At 40.2% G+C, this 23,723-nt stretch overlaps 1 protein-coding gene across 1 annotated transcript; it reads right to left on the reverse strand.

The window, feature by feature from the left end:
- Positions 1–986: 986 nt before the first annotated feature.
- On the reverse strand, positions 987–22,388 carry slc1a1 (solute carrier family 1 member 1). Its single transcript, XM_056369865.1, has 12 exons — positions 22,106–22,388; positions 18,421–18,561; positions 13,490–13,582; positions 13,234–13,348; positions 12,036–12,078; positions 11,800–11,895; positions 10,954–11,138; positions 9,819–9,926; positions 7,978–8,100; positions 7,611–7,805; positions 5,522–5,656; positions 987–5,438 (listed from the first exon to the last, which is right to left on the reverse strand). Exons 1-12 carry the CDS (start codon positions 22,203–22,205, stop codon positions 5,198–5,200), a joined length of 1,575 nt encoding a protein of 524 aa, XP_056225840.1. The 5' UTR covers positions 22,206–22,388; the 3' UTR covers positions 987–5,197.
- Positions 22,389–23,723: the final 1,335 nt, after the last annotated feature.

Consider the following 23,723-nt stretch of genomic DNA (forward strand, 5'->3'; position numbering starts at 1 on the left):
ATGTGTCAGTGTTGTGTTAGTCTTACAGAAGCTCAACACTGACTTTTATCTAGTTTTAAGCCACATACATTTTTTCACCTTGGTGGTTTTCACTCTATATTTGAACCAGATGAAGGATTTTAGTCGTCGGACGTCTGGATCTGAAGTTATCAGAGAAAAAAGCTGAGGAAATGTTAGACAGCTCAGCTCCCAGCTGCTGGAGATGTCCTTTTAAGGTGAAACTGCTTTATTTGGTGTTTCTACCGGTTTTAATCAACTGGTGTGTTTGTTATGGAGAGGAGGACACCTCTGTGGACAATTCAGCTGCTGGTAAAAACCTCCTGAACGTCTGGTTCATAAGTTATCAGAGAAACAAACCGAGCAAATGTTAGCTACAGCTCGGCTCCCAGCCCCTCCCTGATGCACTGTGTCTACCGCACAGTGCCAAAGAAAAACAGATTTTTGATATGAAACTGAGTTTCACCAGTTTAGGTGTGCATGCCTCTGTGGGCATGTATTAACCAAAATCTGAATTGCCATATTGATTGGTGCAAGTGGCCTATCATATATTTGCTCATAGCATTCCAGATTAAACTCCATGGAGAAACAAGCCCATAGGTCGTCTGTGCAGCAGGTTATTATGACCCATAGTTAGGTTTTGTTGCTAGGCGACATCTAGTCATAGTAGTTATGATCGAAGCAAGTGAGGAAGTGTGGCAATGTAGTATAAAGAGAGACAACGTCCACGTCAGGAGGAGGTTGTGGATAGATGGGTCAATGTTTCTTTTATGAATCACCCTTTGAAAAAGTTTAGCACGTTGTTACTATTGTAACTATGACAAAAAAAGATCGCCTACTGTTAAGGAAGAAGTTATTTTAACCCAAACCACAATCTTTTCCTAAACGTAACCAAGTAGTTTTTGTGTTCCATACTAAACAATCTCAGATAATCTCATGATTATCTTAATCATGGTGAATATGAATGTAGACAACAAAATCAGACCAAAAACATGAGCAGCTTTCTTTTATTAGCTTGCAGTTACACATAATGCAGTCCATGCTGATTCACACTGTAGGTTGAATGGGGTAGGTTGATGCCATCATAGTGTGCTTTAGAAATGTAGAATCTGCATGTCATCTCTGACCAGTATAGAAATACAAACATCCATGTGTCATTTCAAATGTGGCTCTTTTGGCAGAGGATGGATGACTGATCTGAGACACTGACACTAAGGCCCATCAACACTAAAAGTAAGACACGTATAGGCAAGATTTGTTATCCCCAACGATGTAGTCATGTGAAATCACACTAAACCTGACAGAGCTCTTTAAACACCATCACTTTATTGAACAGTTTTATTATTCAGAAAATAGACAAACTTTGAGTTTTCAACACTCCATGACCATAAATCTATCAAAACATCCGCATGATGCTTGTTTAAGGATAAAGCTGACAGATATCGTAGCATTTAGCGGTTTGCAATTTCTCTGCAAATAGGCTGTAGACACATTAGCTGTTGCTTTGGGAGCAGGAAACTTTTGAGTTTTCTGAGCTGGACCACTGAAATGAGCAGGTAGGCCTACACCTAGCAACGAAGTTTTAGGAGCAGTGTTTGCTGTCTATGTCAATCTTGCCACTAACCGCTAAGTATTAACACATTAACTGCTGATTTGGGAGTGGTACTTGGGCAAGGGTTAGGGTAAGGGTTACATAGACCAAGGAAGCATGATTTTGGACCACTGAAATTAGCATGTGTAAGTAATGGGGTATTTATGACTTTGAACTTTGAATGGAACACATTGTACAGTTATTGTGCTGTAAACTAATTTGGCAGTTTGATTTCTACTACAATTCGAGCAATAACTACCAAGAAGCTTGGTGTGGTTTAATGAATGACGAGGGTCAGTGAAGTGTGTCGGGATGAATATTGAGTTTTATGCCAGTAGTCTGGGAAAGATATTTGGATTAGACCGTTTTACTTCAACCTAGAAACAATGACGATGATTATCATGCTGGGAACAAAGGTCATGGGACCAGCACTGGGAACACCTGCTGTATTTATTCAAATATATGTCCGTTGGTGGTGCATCTTGAGCGGGGTGGGAGTCCAAGCAACTTTATGTAACGTAGAAGTGCTCCGATCCGGAGAACACTAGATAACAGTAGAGAACACAATTGTGAAAACTTTTGTTCCCATCAAACATTTGATTGGGGAGATGTTGATAATTGTGGTGGAGGGTTTTCCGATCCTTGACAACAACATTGACTTAAAAAAGCAATGCCTGGACAAAGATATCTGAGATTGTAGGTGTTCCAGGTGAGTGGGTGAAGTGTAGCCTATAAAATATTGTGTGAAAATAATACTAACTAGCACCAAAGCATGCAAAACAGCAATCTGACCAAACTTGCTAGCCGTCTATTTCATCTACGTCAGAGCACCCATGAACTTCAACAGTGTCCCAGACGGTTCAGTCTGAACGTACAGTAACTCTCAGCTGGAGTGCTATATGTGCATGTGCAGCTGCTGCATGGAGTCCAAACACAGGTCTGTTACAGAAACGGATGTATGTAAATATAAAAGAGCATAAGACCATAATTACTCTGTGAGCATCATAAGTAACAATGCAGCCATGGAGCATTACCATAAGTGCAGACATTTACTTCACGGTGATTGGCCAGCGGCTGCGGAGGTGACTCCACCTTCCACTTTTAAACATTTTTGTTTCCAACCTGGTTGCATAGCACGTCTTAAGATCTAGTTCTAAGAGACCAGGACCTGGACCTTAGTCCTGTCTGATGATGTTGTTATAGCAAAACTGTGCATGTTTATTTTGCCTGACAGGCTGGTATTGTGGGATGTCTATGGACTTCTCAACCACTTTAGATTTATAGCCCTATTGTTTTTATAGCCTTTATCCATGTTGTGTTGCAACAGTGCAACTCGACAATCACAGCCCAACCTGATACACAGTTCTCTGCACCCACATTTAGCTAGTGAGAAGCTAACAAGGCATCTAGGCTGGAAGTAGACAAAATATAGCATGCATTCAAAAAATATGCGAAGAAGCTCAGAAGAAAAGAATAAAAGCACTTTGATATTCATACAGGCTTCCTAGTTACAACAGCTTTTCTGATGAGATGATAACATCAGGTCTTTTATCTCCTCTCCCTTCGATTAAAAAGGCCTCATGTCCTCATGCTAACTAGCTAATAGCACAAGTAGTTTTATTAGCTAAGTGGGTAACAGCAGACGGACTACCTCAGGTTCTGATGACCTAAGTTGCTTCAAAATCAATATCTGCTTATTGTTGGCATGAAATGGAATGATGAAAGACAGCAACTGCAGAAGGTGCCTATTTTGTTGTATAATTATTATTATCAGGAGGAAAATACTTTTTTGTATCTCAACATAACAACATAATTATCCTGTTATCTGGAAATAACAAAGCTTCTTTTCTCATTATAATGACTTTGTTAATCAGAGATCAGATGTGCCAAGCCAGTTTGCAGATGGGAACTTCTAGTGCTGTAAAGTGGAAATGTCAGGACCATGCATTGATGAATGCATCAGAGAATATTTCAATATTTCAATCAAGGGCAGAAATTACATAGTGTCTTTTCATACAAGATCATTTTCAGATCAGTCCTCATCAGCTAACGAGTTACCAAGGACTGTTGCTAAGGAGTGTTACTGCAACTTAGTGTATGAGGTTCAGTCAAAAGTGTTTTCTACTTATAATATCTCATTATCTCAGGGTAACAAAAAATCATTTTCACATGATATTACTTCGTTATAACGAGATAACGAAATGACTCACGTGTATGAGGTCAAAATCGTTTTCTCCTGATCATATCTTGTTATCTCGGGATAATGAGCTTTGTTATCTTGAGATAACAGGATAAAAAAATATCTGCGAGTATGGCCTTTCTCAGCTTCCGTAGATGTTTTCAGGGGCTGGGTGATTTTCAAATGTTAGACATGACGCTGCTGCTCTGAATTTTACAAACCGGGTCAAAACCTGGAAAAGAATGAAAAAAAACAATGATTATCTTGCTGTACGTATACACTCCTGTGCATCTGAGCCTAGATTTTTGTATTAAAGGAAAACAAAAAAAATTTGAAAATATGCACTGTAATTAATAAATTAAACTAATAAATGTCAAACTATTCCTTTAACAGCTGAACAAACATACCCAATGGTTTTCATGTCTTTCAACAAAAAAGTTTAGAACCAGCTGAATTTAGTTTCACAGATGAAAGCTTGCCACGCATCCGTGTCACAGCTGCATTTTAACATAATGTAGTGAAAATAAAATAGTGACAAAAAGCACATAGAAAGACACACTTTGATTATCAGATTATTGACATATAAATCCATCAGCTGACAATTAAACTGGTCTGGTTTGTGAAGGTACAATCAGGGGCATCTAAATACACTGTAAGTTTTCCCCACGCTGCCTAAACACAAACTCTATTTATGATTATTATACTTTGCAATGATTTGGTTCTGAAAAAATGTCCTCAAATTTCACAGTGTTCATTGACTTCATGAGCTGTCCAGTCTCTGTAGAGTCTCCTGCAGCCAGCGGTCACCACATCTTTAACATACTGCCTCATGCAACTCGGTGAAAAAACTCTATATGTTTGGCACAGTTTAAATATACAGATAGTTATACAAGCAGTGCATCATGGGACATTTAACAACAGCCACACACAAAAAAAAATCATTCACTTCAGAGATTTAACATCTAATCAAGAAGCAAATAAAGTACAGAGGAATTTATATTTTCCTTTTTCGCAGTCTATACACACACTTCAAAAAAACTGTATCCGCACACACACACACACACACACACACACACACACACACACACACACACACACACACACACACACACACACACACAGCTCTTTCCTAGTGCATCTTTGTAAGAAAGAACACACTCTTATTCAAAAGAAAACTGACTTTTATTAATCTTGGCACAATTTGAGTAAGAGGGAAGCACTTCAGTTGTGGTTGTAAATGTCTGACGTCGTTTTGTGATCATCTTGGATAATTTTCATGGAGGCTGCTATTGCTGATGTCTGAGCTTGGATGGATCTGGTTGGATAGTTTTCCTGTCTCGTGGTGGCGGTGCTGATACATGATGGATGGTTTTCTGCTTTACATCCGTTGCAGCGCGGCACTTTCTCTGCACCTCTGAGCCAGCCAGAGGCTAAAACTGTGAGGTTTCGGTGAAGGAGATTGCATCTGTCTTGTCGACGGTGAAACCTCCATTCACGTACGATTTCTTCTCGCACTCCTCGTCATCCAAGGTGGCTTCCAGAGCGAAGGGGTTGGCGACGTCCACGTCTGACGTCAGATCCATTCTCTCCAGTTCCCTCTTGGAGAGTTTCTGAACAATGCTGGCTCCGTAAGCGTCACCCAGCACGTTGATCATGGTGCGGAACCGATCCCTGAAACACACCACTCACAATAAAGCCACAGCAGTGGTCTTGTTAGAATTTAAACTTTTATGTAGGAAAGGTAGGAAACTTACAGGAGCCAATCCACAGCCACTATCAGAGTGACATCACTTGCAGGTAATCCTACGGCTGTTAAGACTATCACCATGGTGACAAGGCCAGCGTTCGGGACTCCTGCTGCCCCAATACTGGCAACTGTTGCTGTTATACTGAAACAAAGAGACACAATGTCACAAAATAGTGGTGTGCAGAGCTGAACAATCAGCTTCATCCTGTTAACTTCTCTGTTCCAGACGCACACGACCCACATACTGAGCAGAAAGGAGCTGCTCTACTCCTCTGTTATTACATATACATATAGATATATATACTATATATGTATATATATATACTGTATATATATTCTGTCAGAATCTCACAGCAGATCTCACACAGAGATGATAAGTGTAATTAGCTTGTTTACTTGCTGCTGCTGCCTCTTAACAGAGAAGACTGTTGAAGTAATTTTCTAATGCGCAAATTTTGTTTCCACATGCATCTGTGTGAGCTTAAAGCTTCACTATCATAACTGATCTCAGAAGCTGAGTCAAGGACAGCCTGACGAGCTCACTTTGGCTGTAGCTAGAGCCAAGGATTCTTCTCGATGCTGCCCCCCTCTCTGCTTTACAAACCTCTGCCTTTGTCAACTGCACACAGCCACACCCACGAAAATGACAGAAACGATAAATACAATGGCTGCTAGTCAAGCTAGCCGACTGCAGTCACAGGTGGGCAGTAAATTACATAATGGATGCAAACTATACACTAAATAAAGTTGGACGTAGCCTCCATGACGTCACTCACAGGTTTCTGAAGAACGATTTTGAAGCTCAGAGTGAGCTGCTGCACCGTCGCCATCTAAGGCAGTGTCTGACTCCGCCCCTAACTCCCAGCTAATCTAAATATGGTCAAAGGGGTGGAGCATGTGTGGACCTGAGACTTCGGTGTATGCCGGTTTGTGACAAGCATATGCTCACCCACCTGTCACTCAAAGAGACCACACCATAAATTCTACAAAATTTTAAGCCTTAATAAAATGTAACCAGGTGAGTTATATGAACAGTTGTCATGAAGGAGGAAATTAGCTCTAGAGACCAAAACTGTTTTTGTACCAGGCTGTAAACATGTTTATTTCTGCTGTAAAGTTGGACATTTTAACATGGGAGTCTATGAGGATTGACTCACTGTTGGAGCCAGACTCTAGTGGTCATTAGAGGAACTGCAGGTTTTGGTTCTTCAGTTTTGGCTTCATGTTTTAGCCTTGAGGTTGATGCTTGATGCGAACAGGCATCCGATCCTTTATGGAACAGAACGCTGTCCTGAGATCAGATGTAAGGAGAGATATTGCTTCCACTTTGGTATTGTTCTAATTCATGTGCATTTTTAGCTTTAACTGGTCGTATGTTTCTTGCCTTGCTTGCCCTGAAAGCATGCCACTGTCACAAATATTCATCCTAATAACATGCAGAAAAGAAACTACAGCACACAGAGAACATTGCACATCGGTGGCCCCAAATGTCAGCAAGAAACTCTGCAGAGCATCAGATAACATTAGTTAGCTGACTGTGAGCATGACGGGCTGTTACAGAGGTTCAGTGGTATGGGACAAAGTTCCAACACTTGATCTTGTGGAATACAAAACAAACAAAAAATAACACAGTTGATACATAAAAGAAAAGAATAACTAAAGAAAGATATGCACTATATGAATATATAAATGGAATATGTAAATATATGAAATGAAAGCAGATGGAGCTGCCTGAAACTGGATTCTTTTGTTGACATGCGCACAGAAAGCTGTAAATCCCCTAAATCTAAAAGAAATCATTTACCAGCTCCTTCTGTGACAGCACAGTCACATACTAAATGTATTTTTTACAGTCTCATTTTTATTTCAGCATTTCCTGTTTGGAGGCTCCAGATTAGATTCAAAATTTGAAAACCTATTTTGTTTTATTATATAAACGTGTCAGAAGATGTGGTATCTGATTTCAACGCCTATCAAATCCATATGCTGATAATAGGAGCGGTTGAGAAAGCAATCGGTGTAAGTGATTTATAAAATTGTATTATTTACAGCCTCTCTGTTTTATATCATAACCTGCCTTTATAACTAAATTGTACCTGATGGTAACAATCTGGCCCACATCCAGAGTGTAGTCATTCAGCTGGGCGATGAAGATGGCAGCCACCGCCTCATAGAGCGCTGTGCCATCCATGTTAATGGTGGCGCCCACTGGGAGGACAAAGCGGGTGATTCGCTTGTCTATGCGATTGTTCTCCTCGGCACAGCGGAAGGTGACGGGTAGAGTGGCAGAGCTGGAAGACATTCATCACACTCCGTTGGCTTTGTTACTCTGATACAGTGGTTCCCCTGCTGCCCTCAATTTAAATATAGAACTATTTATACCTCGCTTTAACGCAACACATTCATGAATAGCATCAGTGTTGAAATACACTGAATATAAGAAGGAGCTCGGAGGATTCTGACCTTGACGAGATCATGAGAGCCGTCACCAGGGCCTGAGCCATTCCCAGAGTGAATGTATACGGGTTCTTTCTCACGATGATGAAGAAGATGAGTGGCAGACAGATGGTGGAGTGGATAGCTAGACTGAGGGACAAAACATACAGAATCACAGCAATTACTATACAGTATATAACAAGCACAATATTAGACTTAGAAAGAAATAGATTCTCCCCATGTCTCTATAATCATCACACCTTTAAAAGTGCTTTTGTTTGGATATCATATTATCAACTACTCAGTCGTTTGCTTCAATTTGAACAGATAGTAAAAGTATAAAGTATTTGAAAGACAGTTTCAGTGTTCAACTCAGACCTTATCAAAATGGTATTGATCATCATTTATAATTACGCACACACAAACTTCACAAACACTATGTAAAAACTAACCTCTCTGCAGTTTTTATTTAAGCCTTATTTAGGCTTTGAAAAAACAGGATCATTCTTGGATTGTGTTTAATGCAATTAGCCTCAATCTTTTTCTTGCCTAAGCACATTTACATTTTTAACAACAGGTGCATCATTGACTTTTCTACATGTGAAAATTCCAACAACATGCACAGTACACACACTTACATGTGTAATGAATGGGTTTTCATTAAGACAGTATTGTTGGGGTGTCTGGGAGCTGAGACACCACAGAACGACAAAGTCTGTCTGTCTTTTATTTCACGTCTCTATGCCACTGTCTCTGTCCTCCACTGGTGTCCTTGGTAAATGGTAGAGTGCAACTTGATGGTGCATTACAGACAATGCAACAGTCATCTGTAATTATCATCTTTTACACTTAATTTAGCAAGAAAGGCAGAAATAAAATATGATTATAGAGTGAGAAAATAATCATTTTTGGCACGGGGGTATAATGTTCACAGGTGTGATCAGTCTGTAGTATTAGTGTCGGTAACATTTCTCACAGCCGTGGTGATGTTTTTGATCAGTAGCCGCATTTCTTTTGCAGTTTTACGCAAAATAGAAGCGATTTTAGAAAGGTCAGCAAAACACAATAGTAAATGTTCTATGTTTCCACTGATGTTTTGTGAATGAAACTGGGTTTTCTCTTCTCGTGATATCATTCCAATTAAACATGGTGACGACAGATTTCCGGCATCTGCCTCTCTGTTGGACCTGGCTTCCTAGGGCCTGATACAACAGGCGCTGCCACTTGAATGTGAAAATACTTTTTTTCCATTTCAATTTTGTGAATACTGCTTTATGGAATAGTCTGATACACCAGAGTGTATACATTCTTTTGGGACATTTGAGAGTTTTTTTCAAAATCCATGAGTTTCCATTACTTTTACATTTGCAATTCCAAATTGCACATTAAGCAGGTTAATGGAAACGCACCCGGAAGTAATGACCAAGTCATAATTACTGATAAAGGGCCTTGAATTGAGGGATAAAGACACAATGGTCAGTTGATTGAAGTACACAGTCCTTCTAAAGGGCAGATTTGAAGAGAGTCGTCTTCACTTTGACACCCAAAACCAGAAGATTTGAACATGGTGTAAAGAATAAACCTGATGTCATCACAGGAAGGATCCGAGCCTTGGACTAACCCTGAGACCCGACTAAAGGGGTTTTACTGTACACTCTTTAATGGTGTGTCACTTAGATTTAGATGTGTGAGCAAAGCTTTCATTACTGTATCTGCAGGTTGAGCAGTTTTAAATGTCCTTGGCCCTTATCAGTGCCCACACAGAGCTCAGCTTTTACTGTATGACTGCGAGGGAAAATTGGCCCAAATGTCAACCATAAATCCTGGTGTCTGGAAACAGGCAGATACAGAGTAATGGGACAACTTACCCACTCAGCACCGTCACCATGTAAAGACCCATCTTCCTGAAGATCTCCCAGTCTTCCACCTCAATGATCTTAGCAGCAATTAGGAACAGGATCCCTATTGGCATGTAGCTGAAAAGACACAAGTAGTCTGAATGATCTGGGGTATATAGGCTAACATCATAGCTAATACTCTGTATTGGATATCAGCTGGAATGATAAGTTGATTAATTTATTTAGTTAATTAACAGCAACAACTTTTATTGATCATCTAAGTCATTTTCTAAAAACAGGAAAACCAAAGGTGCCAATTTGCTGCTTTTCTTAGTCTTCTATGATGGTTAAATGAATCTATTCAAGCTTTGAACTATTGAATGGCCAAATTAACTCATTTGAATATGTGAGTTTGCTTCTGAGAAAACTGATGGACATCTTCTATTTGACATTTTAAAGACCCAGTGATTATTCTAATTTGGCCGATATTACCAAACCTGGTCTTAGGTTTCTGGTTTTATTGCATTTAATTTATTAACTTTTCTTATTCGGTCAGGTTTTGTCATTTTCTGATGTTATTTATTAAGAAGCTTCTCTCTTTATCTCTGTGTCATACTGTCCATGTCTGTTTTAGCTAAGCTAGGTAACAAGTGAGCAGTGGTAGAAAGCAACTAACTTCCTTTTACCATTCAACAAACTTAACCAAATTGTTATTCTCGTAACCATGACTACAGAGTTTGTCTAATCTTAAGGAAGTAAACCAAACCACCATCTTGTAGTTTTTGTGCCAAACCTAACCAAACCGTGACTGTTCATTATTGTAACCTTGGCAACAAAGGTCTGGTACACTGGTAGTGACACTCGACTGTGGGTCATATCAGAGGGTTAACAAACCACCTGTGTTGGTTCAGGTTGGAGGAGTTGATGAAATTTTTATATTGTGTCATTATTACTTTTACATAAATGATCTGAATGGCTGTTCCAGTATTGCAGATGAGACAGTTGTGAGATGTATATAGTGTCACATGCTAGCACTTTACGCAGGAGAGATATAGCTTATTGGCTAATTAGTCTGAGCCACTGTACTATGTGTTGGTGGGCTACTTGTGGCTTGGCCTTAGGGCCACCATACATGTATACCTGTAGCTTAGCATTTTATACATACCACATAATTATCTGGACAAGCTTCATAGTTGCTTCATTCAGGGCGTCAAAAAATTCCAGCAGGATTCGTCCCTTTTCACCCATCTTCCCAATGACAAGGCCAAAAGCAACACAGAACACTATGAGCCCCAGCACGTTGATTCCATCCGAATATGTCCCGATGATTTTATAGTCCTTAGTGATGTTCTGCCGAGAGAGGAAGCATTCAGTTAGCTAATACCAGGCCACAACGCTGCTCTAACCACCGTATTAGCTAATTCTAAAGATCCACGATCTTTTCCCGAACCTAAAGAAAAAGTTTTTGTGCCTAAACCTAATAAATCCATTATTATAGTAACCATGGCGATGACAGTCTGGTACGCTGTTGGCAATGCACTCTGTATGTTTATTATTGTCATCATTACAATAAAGTCTGGTACACCTGTTGCCATAGTTATTAGTTTTTGTGCCTAAACCTAATAAATCCATTATTATAGTAACCATGGCGATGACAGTCTGGTACGCTGTTGGCAATGCACTCTGTATGTTTATCATTGTCATCATTACAATAAAGTCTGGTACACCTGTTGCCATAGTGGCACTATTTGGGGAGACACTTGGATCAGAAGCTGGTTGACAGGTGCAGAAACATGAACTGTAAAGTGGAGCTGATGAATCAACAAGGATTTACTGTCATCATGTAAAGGTCAAACCCCAGCAATCATGTTAATGCATCTTCCCAACATAAGACACTGGTGAACTCTGGTGCAAGTGTAGCTTTGCTTGTTTGACAAACAAGACAATACATTGACACCGTTAAGATAGTGACTGCTGTGGATGACCGGCATAGAGTAACATGCACACTTACCTCTACTGCCGCCATGATAGAAGTTGTGAGAGGAGGAATTGTAGTCGTTTCAGCCGAAACCTTTGGAGGCTCCAGCTCTTTGCGCTTAGTCTTGTACTAGTGTGATTGGTCACATTTCACAACATCAGAGTTACTCACATGGCAGCATATACTGTACTCACCAGACCCTGACACAACATTGTAAAATGCACAGGAAGTGGAACAGGACTGAATGATGAACGTGCAGTGCCTCTTACCTGCTGAAAACAAGCCTGCACCAGATTTTCTGGAAACATGTTTCTGTTGATGAAAGAGACAAAATCGAGGGTAAAGGACGCAAAAATAATGATGTGTACTACAATCCTTTCTTGAGAGTTGAGTCATTGCCACGACTCTTCATGCAGAATCCAGGAGGGAATGATTTTTATATTCACAAAGACTGTGAATGTGGGTAACAGATGTCTCCCCTCGGGATGGCAAGATGTTGTCAACAGAAAGTTGTGGGGGAACAGGATTTTCAGCACATGCTGTACATTGTTTTCAACCAAATTAATTGCCTTCAATTGAAGAAGCTGAAGTTTGGATATATCAGCCTCAGAACTCTGAACTTAAAGCTACAAACAAAGTACTCGTTGGATCATCGAACAGCGCCTGAAAAACCTCTTGCTCTCAATTTTCTCATTCTCTCAACCTCTGAATTTTCCACATTAGTGTAACCTTTGGAGTTGACAGGTCCAGCAGCATTTCCAAAGGTCTTCCTTTTAGCCGCTAGAAAGCTCCGGAGTCGTGGACGTCAGTTAACAAGTTAACGTAGCAGAAGTGACTCGTTTTAAAACTGAAATGTGTTAGTATGGACGTAGCCTGAGGCTCAGTGTCTGTGCTCATGTCTTCCATATCACCAGCTTCACTTTGAGTGAACACAGACTAACGTTAGTTGAAAAAGGTGGAGGCATGTGACTGAACATGAGATATTGTTTTTTTTAGGAGGACAGTTCATGAACACAGCATTGAGGAATGTATAAACCAGTGCTTGAAGAACATACTCACCTGTGCATCAGCCAATATAAGCAAAACATTTTTAAATTCTAGATTTCTACAGTGAATATAGAACGCTAAGATACTAAAGAATGGCAATACTATTGTTTGCCTTTTCCTAATGAGATAGTGACTTTGAGAGAGAGACAGGAAGGAGAGAGAGAGGGAATCACATCCAGAAAACAGCAGGGGCTTGACTCTAATCTTGGCCGCTGCGGTAAGGACTGAACTTCAATAGTACGCGCTCGATCCTCCTGCTATAGTGTTGCTTTAATGTGTTGGAATGGTGTGGGATGCTTTTCACCCTGCCTTTGACTGTGGCCATGTGTTACAAGTAAACACACTTTTGCTTCAATTCAAAGTGGACACTTTACGTTCATGAAAAAACGGGAAGCTTCAGTCACATGACCGGGAGTTCACCTGAGGAGATCCAAGAGTGTGTCGACTGTTGTGACATTTGGCGTGGTCCCAGCTCTGTCAATGTGCTCAGCTGTCTGAGAGACTCCCGGTTTGATAGTCATCACCAAAATGATTCCTGCAACGGACGCAGACATGTTTCAACATTATCATCATGCACCACATGATTCCATTGAAATGACTTCTTCACTGTAAAGCAAAGGGGAATTTAAATGCAGTGTTACTGAGAGCCAGTGTAGAAAGGCTTGATAGAGCTCACCGAGAATAACTGCAATGATGGTGGTTGAGAAGTAATAAACAACAGCTCGCAGACCGATCTTTCCTGACACCTCAGAGTCCAGGGCTGCGACACCTGAGCACAAAAGCACAACGTTTAATTCAACCACTCTACCAACCGCTAGCAAGTATCAAAACAAGAGATTTGACCTTTTATCACTTCAAGCAGACTTCAATGTGCAGACAGAACATGGACACAAGTATTTAGCATAATGACTACACTGTAATAGCAGCTGTAAAGTTGAATTATTTTTTTGTTGTAGATTGTTCAATTGTTATAATTGTAATACATGTTATATAAAAACAGCTGGGTCTCTGGTTGATTACAGATAAAAACGATGCTTTATGTCTTGAACAGTCATGACCCAATAGGAGGAAACCCAACTCCCACTCCACCAACCTACTCTGAAGTAATGATTACATTAGTTCACAAAGGTTAAAGCTCCATACAGTCTAAAGGTCTCTGTCTATATGTTGTTTGATTATAGATCAGGTCCAGGTTCTATAGTAATACTGTGAAAGTATCAAAGCCTCAGTCCACAGAGAAATGCACACAGCCTGTATTCAGAAACTGAGCCTTAAAACCAGCCGTCAGGACTTCTGGAACTTTGTGATGTCACAACAAAGCAGTCACCAAGCCCCGCCCACCTGGACCCACCATCAAACCTTGCAGGATTTGGTTTCTCTGAGTGTTTACCTAAAATCTGCTATATTTTTATTGGATCACTCAGAAAACAGTCAGCCAATCAGAAGAGAGGCTCAGAGCCTCCTCTCTTCTGATTGGCTCACTGACCTGTTGTCACTGGAGCTCCTGAGTGAAGCCTGAGAGAGGAGATGTAAAACTACACTGAGATGGTTTTTGGTTCTTAAAACCACAAATATATCTTCTTATGGATCAACACTTCAAATAAAACACAGGAGAAGAGGAAAATACTGTTCCACCTCACAGGCAGAGGGAGAGCAGCAACCAATCCTGATACATAAAACAGGGCTTCCCACATTTATGAACAGGTATGATACACTGTAGGAAACAATGATTCATAGGTAGAGAAACTCTAGGGAAATGCAGATGGGAAAAAGAAATCCCAGTAACAATAAGCAATTCAGGAACTGATTTTATGGGCAAACAGCAGAACAAAATCCCCTGATGGAAATGTCTGTTTTATATCACACAGTGAATAGCTGGCATCACTAAGCTATATCCAATTATATTATCAATATAAAAGTATTTCGTCCTGAACTTCTCTCCAAAGGTTTTAAATCTTTGGACATTTCCAAAACATGGATGTAGTCATATAGAGAGGGGAGTGTGGGCCCAGCCTGCCTCAGTGATGGTGTACAGTGCAGTCTGGAGTATTTTAAATTGACTCTCTGTCATGACCTCCAGCTCTCATCATCTGTATGCTGCTTTAAATCCTTCTGCCACTGTTTTCTCATGTGTTCTGCACAGTAATACTGTTCCAGGTTAAAGGTTTCATACATATGTAAATGAATCTGCTGTGTGGGGATCCCTTCTAAAAGGGATTTTATGGTTGGATTGTAACATGTCTTATTTGTAAGAATCTGAAAAAATAAGACACTGTATTGTATATTGTATTTTCCTTTCAACTTTTCAAAGGCCTGCATGTGTCTTCCTCAAAGAACTTTACAAACTGTCAAATTCCAAACACCAGGTCCTGACAGGAAGAAAGAACATCTAGTGTTAAGACTTCCCTGTTTCTGCAGCAACAACATGGCTGATGTTCAGTTTCACTGGCTTTCCAAAAGAAAAGTGGGTAATTACTGAAGGACTTTCTTCCCTTGATATTGGAGAACCTCCTTTTTACAGAAAATGTTTTGTTCTCATCTACTACTACTACTACTACTACTACTACTACTCTTATCTACTTATTTTCTTGAGTATCTAACTAGTTATGTAAACAAAGTCATATAGACTAATGTTCTGCCTGTACCCTTTGTGTGCTGTATATCCTACTGTGGACAAATCTTTATTCCCAAGCCTCTGTATACTGGCCCCTACTAACCCTAACCCTGTAACACACTTTGTATTTTGGGACATCCCTGGATGTTCTGTAGGACTGTCTTTTCCTTTAAGTATGAAATGTGAAACATTGTGTATGTTTCTTGGATGTTGTGTGATCTTTATTGTAAGTTTTGCCTAATAGGCTATTTCTTATTGTGTAGCAGTGAGATGGTGGTGGTTTACATAAGTGTTTGCTCATGAACGACTAATTTGTTGTTCCGTTACTGATGTCATATATATATATATATATATATATATATATATATAATACACACAATTTTACAATTTTATCCAATGTTATAAAAAGATACAAAGACTGAACTAATTCATTTTCATCAAAAAGCCTCCCAGCCTTTATAGCTACTATTATTCTGATGTTGATTGATTGGGCGAGTCAAACACTTATAGGTTTATTGCCATATTCATATAGATGCTGTTTTAGTGCCTTGTTGTGACTTAACTTTCTGCGTCTTTGTTTTTTTGGATATATTTTATGAATTTTCTCTACTGCTTTTAATTCCTTCTGTCTCAAAAGTAAAGTCTTTATTCCTGTTGAACAGATAAGAAATAACTGAGTCCTCTTTACATTGCAGTCTAACATAGCAGCTCAAGGTTCTTCCCCATTGTCATTTGTTTCATGAAATAAATTAATCTCCACCTCCATGTTCTTTCTAAAATTCTTATCGTTAAGTAAATGTGATGAGGAGATCTCCATCTTTAAAGACACTTTCTAAATCCCCCGTAAACCAGTGTGCACTGAGCCAATACTGCAGGAATCTATTAATCCAACAGACTGCATGTGGACAGAAAAGAAGAAATCTTTTCGTTGTTTTTTGAATTCTGCTCAGTTGTTTTGGGGCCAGGCTAAAGGAAAAAGAAATCTGCCATTTTACATGATGACTGTTCAGTTTAACAAACAGGATCATCTTGAAGCTTCTGTTAAATATTCCACATAATTTTTCTTCATGTTGCAGCATTGAGATAAGAATCAGCTGCCTGACTACATTCCAGCAGGCAGAACTGATCTGCTGCTGTGGATTAGTCAGAGCAGATGTAATGCAGCTCCTAAATGACATTCAACTGTCACCTGGAGCATCAGTTATCTGCTGTCTCCTGGTGTATTTTGTGAATGTTACTAAGTGTTTTGGCAGAACTGAGACATAATCAGATGGATTCTTACGTTGCCTTCACTGCCTACAGACTGTAGGAAACTAACACGCTCTGACTGTATCTCATTAGTCATAAATGTATTTTGTGTAGCTGTAGACTAATCTAGCTACATACAATACACTCTTTGTCTTTCAGTGTTATTTACTTTTGACATAGCTAGTTAAGTGCTAATTATCAGATGCTGCAAATGTGCGACTGCTATTCAAACTTAATGTGACTTATTAACAGTGAATCTCGTTTCATTGACGAATTGTTTGGTCATTAAAATGTCGTAAAAATAGTAGGCTTGGGCCGATATTCAATAATGTTGAGTATCGCAATATTTTCTGCCATGTGCAAAATATTTCATTATATTGAATTTGTTTTCTTTCTTTCTTTTTATTTTTTTGCAGTTTCTGCCCTGTGGCTGCTGAGTCCGACCCATTTGCCTACTTTATTTACTGTATGTTGGCATTTGACAGTGGCAGCATCACTTCTACCAACATAAAACGCAATAATATAATTATATATTGTAAAAAGAACACCTCAAACATGAAATACAACCTGCAATTATATCACATATCACAATATTTGGGCTAGACTGTATTAAGATATCACATTTTTGATATCGACCAAGCCTATAAAATAGTGAAAGATGTGCATCACAACATCAAGTTCCCAGAGCCCAAAGTCACATTTTCAAATAGTTTTTTTTTCAGTTTAGCATCACACAAATCAGAGAAAAGCAGCAAATTCTCACATTTTAATGGTTGAAGGCAGGAAATCTTCCCTACATGACTGAGTGATTATCAAAATTGTTGCCAAATACTAACTAACTGTCTCAGCTCTCCTGTCCATTCACTGGTTACTCTAACCTTAATAATATTAACGAATGTACCAGAACACAGATTATGACCAATGACAATATTTTAGTTTTAGTGTTTTAAGTTTATATTATCTGCACATGGCATCAAGTATTGTAGGGTATTGTTAGGGTTAGACAACTAAACACTTGGAAAATTTAAACGACAGACTGTGACAGCACCAGACTTGGGCCAATATTCTTTGATATCGAATATCACAACATTTTCTACCATATGTAATATTTTTCATAATATCTGAGTTTTGATTTGATTTTTCTTCCAGTGTTGCCATTTTGAAGTTTTGCGCAGTATGTCCTGCTGCTAAGTCCCAAGCTGATGTCACTGCTTTGCTTACTCTACATTGAACCTTTGCGTGTGACAAATAAAACCCTGAAGTTCTGTCGGGCAGCATTACTTATACCTGAAACATGGAATAATGATAATTATTAATAAAAAAGAAATGTATTACAAAAAAAAAAAAAAAAAAAAACTGCGATAATATTGTATATCGCGATATTTGGGGTGGACAGTTTCAGATATCGCCCAAACCCAGACAGAACAAGAGCTACTCTGCTCTTCTGCTTGAGTCAGCTACACTCACGCCCATACATCACCCTGATGCCAACACTCCACCTCGATACCTTGAAGCCAGTCTACATCAAATTGGCTCTGAATGTTGGCCATGGACATCAGACATGCAATACGAACAGAATCTGTAAAGATACTGGGCTGGTACCTGCAGGAAACTGATTACGTTCTTGTGAAATTTTTGTTTCGTTTACTGGATAAATAAATGATCTTTATTAAAAACCTCAAAGCTATATTAATTTTACTGCATATAGACTTATTGATTTTCTCTGATGCTGAGGTCAGAGTCACCTGTTATCATGCTGGAGATGATGAGAGGGAGGATGACCAGCTTCAGCATCCGCATGAGGATTTCTCCCGGGAAACCGAAGTACTGCTTGTGGAGATGGGAGAGGGAGGCATACTCTCTGACCACGACACCCAAACTGATCCCTGGAAGACCAGGACAGAGACAGTTAAAAACACAAACAATTGAATACATGTAAAGTCATATAAAGTATCATCGTCATCACTCCCCCCTCCCTATTTCCCAGCTATAAACACCACATTTATCCCACTCAGCGATTTCAGTGATCTGTCTTATCCACACACAACAGACCAGCATTAAAGATGCCTGTAAAAGACGGGATGACACAGCAGATTGTAGCTGATGACACCACCACACTGACCCGCTGTTTACCATGTACCTCAATCACACACTCCCCCAGTGTTTCAGGTGTAGCCGGCGGTAGAGTGTTCACTGGTAGAGCTGTTGAGTCCAGGTCTCTGTATGTAAACCTGCACCACTGACACATTTTACACTTTCAGTTGGCTGCAGTTTGTGTTTGTGGCAGGAGCAGGCGATGCTCAGTGGTACACAATCTTTTTCTTTCATTTTTATACCTGCTGTAACTGTCACATGCTAATAAAGTAAAATCATTAATATAAGTTGAATTTCATGGTCACACAAAAGGATACTTCAATTAAATATTCTTAAGCTTGTGGCTGTAACATCAAATGTGAGGTTTGTAAGATTTTGAAATCATTTCTGTTTCTATATATCAGACCTGTACTTCTATCAAGTGGACCCAAAGGAAATAACCTCCTGTTTCATGAGTGTGTCGAGTGTGTTAAGTAGAGAGCCTATGGTTTATGAGACAGTGGACCCTTGGGTAAGTAAAACATCCCTCCACAAGTCCAACCGGGCTACAAACTACAAACAACGGTCAGTTGTGTGTCTTTAGGGTCATTTTGCATCAGTTTGTGGTTGTTTTGCGTCTCTTTGTGGTAAATTTGTATCTGTGTGTGGTGGTTTTGTGTTTTTTGTAGTTGTTTTGGGGCTTTTATAAAGTTATTTTTAGTGGTTTTGTGTCTGTTTGTAGTGATTTTGCATGTGTTCGTAATAGTTTAAATGTCTTTTAGTGACACTTTGCAGGTGAAGCACAGGGCCCCCTCCCTACCTGACAGGACTTAGTCATCCTAATATTTGCTGTGTCTCAATTCGCACACTTCCATACTCACACACTTTTAAGTGCATGAGTGCGTTCACATTGACAAGTACCACAACATGCAGTCAACTAAGTACCCAGATGGTTCACTCAAAACAATCAAGTGTGTAGAGTGTAAAATGATGGGCACTTCTCACCCTCAACGGTTGCCACCAACATATTTTCAAACTTGTGAAAATGGCTACACATGACACAGGAAAATAAAACGTTAATTTTGAAGTTAAGTGCCTTTAAGTGAGCAAAGGCAGGTGACAATCGTGGTCACCTGTTGTGATCATCATTTTCGGTGAGTAGACAACAGCAGTTTTATTTGTTTATTTGTTTTAGTTTTATTTGAGACAACACTATCCTGTCGCAATTCATGCACTTCACCAGTAAGTGTACTGAGTACACAGTGTACTATACATGTGAGTGTACTGAGTACGCAGTGTACTACATGTGAATATACTGAGTATGCACTGTACTACATGTGAATATACTGAGTATGCAGTGTTCTACATGTGAGTGTACTGAGTACGCAGTGTACTAAATGTGAATATACTTTGTGCAGTGTACTACATGTGAGTACTGACTGAAGGATCCAATTTCAGACAGAAATTGTTTTCTCATCACCTCTACATCCCTTTCATCTATTTTTTTTTAATAACCTCTGGTTCAGGCTCCTCCTTCTTCTCTAACCTGACCAGTCATGGAAGTCACACTCTGTATTAGTTGGTTTAAAATAGCACATATAAAACCTCAAACACACAACACAAAATAGTAGAAGCTTTTACTGTTTTTGCATGGAGCTGAGGAACATCAGTTTGTCTAAACTGCAGCACCTGCCTGCAGCTCTAAAACCTGCTAGCTCTTATTTTTGGGTGCTTTGCATCAATCACAGTGTCCTTCCTGATTTCACAACTGCAGTGACTATGTGATGATGGCAGTCATAAAGACTCCCAACTCAATTTTATGACAGGATCGGAGCAGGAATTTTATTTGCCTTTCAATAAACTGTTTTGTAGCCTAAAAAGAAAACAGCCTTGGAGAGGCTTGGTAGAGAGAAGGAGGTCATCAAGGTAAATGAACAACTGGGGAGCTCAGACTTTATTGCTGCTGTGTAACCGCTGCAACATGACACATGTCCATGTTTCTTGGAGAAGGAGACATTAGTTAGTAAGCTAATTTATGTCAGAGATACAGATATTTCTCTCAAAAACATGTAATATACAGCACCGATATGTGTCTGTAGCAGACAATCATGCATTGTATTTTACTTCATGAAAAGTGTTGCTACAGTTGAGTGGAGCACAACAGTAAAGTATTTCAACTTGCTGGGAAATACACTTGTTTGCTTTCTTTCTGAGAGTGAGAGGAGAAGATTTACTCTAATATCTGCGTGTTAGATACAGAGCTAGCAGGGAGGCATTTAGCCTAGCGTAGCATAGAGTGAAGGCCCTAACCCTAGCCCTGTCTGAAGTTCAGAAATAAACCTACCAACACCTCCAGAGCTCACTGAGACAAAAATATAAAACACAATTTGTGATTTTAGTTAGATGCAAACAACAGCTAAACCCAGTGACTCTGTGTTGTTGTCAGGTTTGATGCCACTGAGACCAAAACCATCACCTGTGCTACAGTCAGAGACACAGCAAAGACATAGCAAACCTTTGGAAAAAAAATTCTTGCTTTTACATTTCTTTTTGTGTACAAATGAAACAGATTTGGACAGAGCAAGGCTAGCTGTGTAAGCTAGGCTAACCACATACTGCCTCCAGCTTGGTACGTAACACACTAGCACAAGACTGATGTTCATCTTCGAATCTAACTTAGAAAAATAAGATGACATTTCCAAAAACGTCGAATTATTTCTTTGATATACATGAAATCTGAATTTGTGTAATAACATAAGCTATTAACAAACATTTAACATAGGACACGCAGCTCAGGTTAATTAGTCAAAATAAAAATAAAAATCATTTAATAACTCAATTAAAGGCATTTTAACCATTTTCTGTTTTAAGCAGCTGCAGATGGTATGTCCTGTACATAGTCTCTGCTCTGCGCTCTCAGTGCTGGGACTCCTCACATAGACCCAGCATCAGCTGTCAATTCAGTCTGGTCACGTTTGACTGTCTGAGACATGTCCAGACAAAACTGCTCTCTGCCTCTGGGAGGACAGAAGCTACGTCTCCTATAACACCACACTCAGTACCCATCCGCCATTCTTTTATAAAATATAAATATGAAATACAATGTGTGTACTGTATTCCTTCACATACATTTAACATCTCTGTTGCTTTGGAGTCGAGCAGTGCAACGCTGATGCACAAGAGGCTGATTTATTTCAGCAGTGACAGGAGCAGAAAGCAAGACTGAATGGTAAAACAAAGAGGCAGGGATGGATGTGCAAACAGCAGTGAAGATAAGTAAAAGAAAATGGCACCACTGAAGGTGAAAGTGTCTCATTCTCAGTATACATGAGCAGACATGAAGGGGCTTCCACATACCTAGCAGCACTGATAAAACCGTGGCAATCAGAAGCCAATTCCTCTTCAGCAAGCCTTTGAAATTCACGCCTCGTCGCTCTTTGTTGCCCATCATGTCCATGGTGTTGCTTTTCCTCCAGAAAGGGGAGAAACAACAATGGTCCCCACGGAGACACAAAAGACTCCTGCAGCCGGGATGTCAGGTGCAGCTGAGGCAGAGAGGGATGGAGGAGCAGCTGCGTTGCTACAGCAGAGAATGCAGCCGTCAGATGCTGCTGATAGTCAGCACTGGTGTGAGGGAGGGAGTGTGTGTGTGGGGAGAGAGGGGGAAGGAGGGAGGGAGGGAGGGAGACAGTCGCCTTCTTCCTCCACCACCCTTCCCCCACACAGTGGTAGGTAGAGGAATTAGGAATAAAAAAACAGAAATTTCCCCCCCTGTGGAAACAAATGTAAGAATCCAGGGCAACATGATGATGACATCTGTGCCTAACCCCCCACCCCCACCCCCACCCCACCCCCTCACCCACCAAAGTCAGAAGGTGATATACTTGGAGAGTGACCATCAGGATCTTGGTCTCTACTGTTACCGAGGCCCTTCTCCCTGATGCTCTGTTTACAGTTAGTCCAGGTCCAGCGCCTGAAGAGTCCTGGTTGTTCCAGACTTCTTCATGTAAGAATGACCACTGAGCTTCTTGGGAACCTTCAATGCAGCAGAAATGGAGGAACCTGAGCTAAACTTCAAGAGTTATAGAAAAGTTTTTGAATACTTATGTCAATCTGAAATGTCAGGTTTTACTTTTTAATAAATTTGCAAAAATTTCTAAACTTCTGTTTCCACTTTTTCTTTATGGGATACTGAGTGTGAGAGAGAGAGATGTGGAAGGGGAGAGAACAACCAGGCAACATCAGGTGATGTGGACAAGACCAATGAGTTCAACCTGTTCTGCAACAGGTTTGACACGGCCATACCTGTTCTCTCTCCCACTGCTTCAGCTGCAGCTTCTCCTACAGCATCTCTTCCACAACCTGACACTGTAACTGCCTCCACACTGGAGTCAAGTCTCCTGTCCTTTACAGCGGAGGAGGTGAGGGCGGAGGTCAAGCAGCAGGCCCGGATGGTGTGTGTCCGAGGCTGTTAAAGGACTGTGCACCCCAGCTGGCTGAGCCTCTCCAGAGCATCTCTAACTCAAGCCTACAATCAGGGAGGGTCCCGGACCTGTGGAAAACATCAGGTCTTGTTCCAGTACCTAAAGTAGGATGACCGGCTGAGATAAATGACTACAGACTGGTGGCCCTCACATCACACATCATGAAGACCCTGGAGCGGCTGCTTCTCCACCTTCTGAGGCCACAGGTTGAACATGCACTAGACTCCCTACAGTTCACCTAAGAGGAAAATATTAAGGTGGATGATGCCGTATTTTACATGCTCCATCGAGCCCATTCTTACTTGGATGAGCCAGGGGGTTACATGAGGATTATGTTCCCTGATTTTTCAAGTGCTTTTAACACCATCCAACCCCCCATTCTTAAAGACAAGCTGGAAAGGATGGGGGTGGATCCCTGCTTCACGTGCTGGATTGTGGATTACCTGACAGGACGACAGGACCACAGTACATCAGGCTGGGTAACTGTGTCT

Source organism: Seriola aureovittata, chromosome 23 (genome assembly GCF_021018895.1).
Source record: "Seriola aureovittata isolate HTS-2021-v1 ecotype China chromosome 23, ASM2101889v1, whole genome shotgun sequence".
In the NCBI taxonomy this organism is placed as follows: Eukaryota; Metazoa; Chordata; class Actinopteri; order Carangiformes; family Carangidae; genus Seriola; species Seriola aureovittata.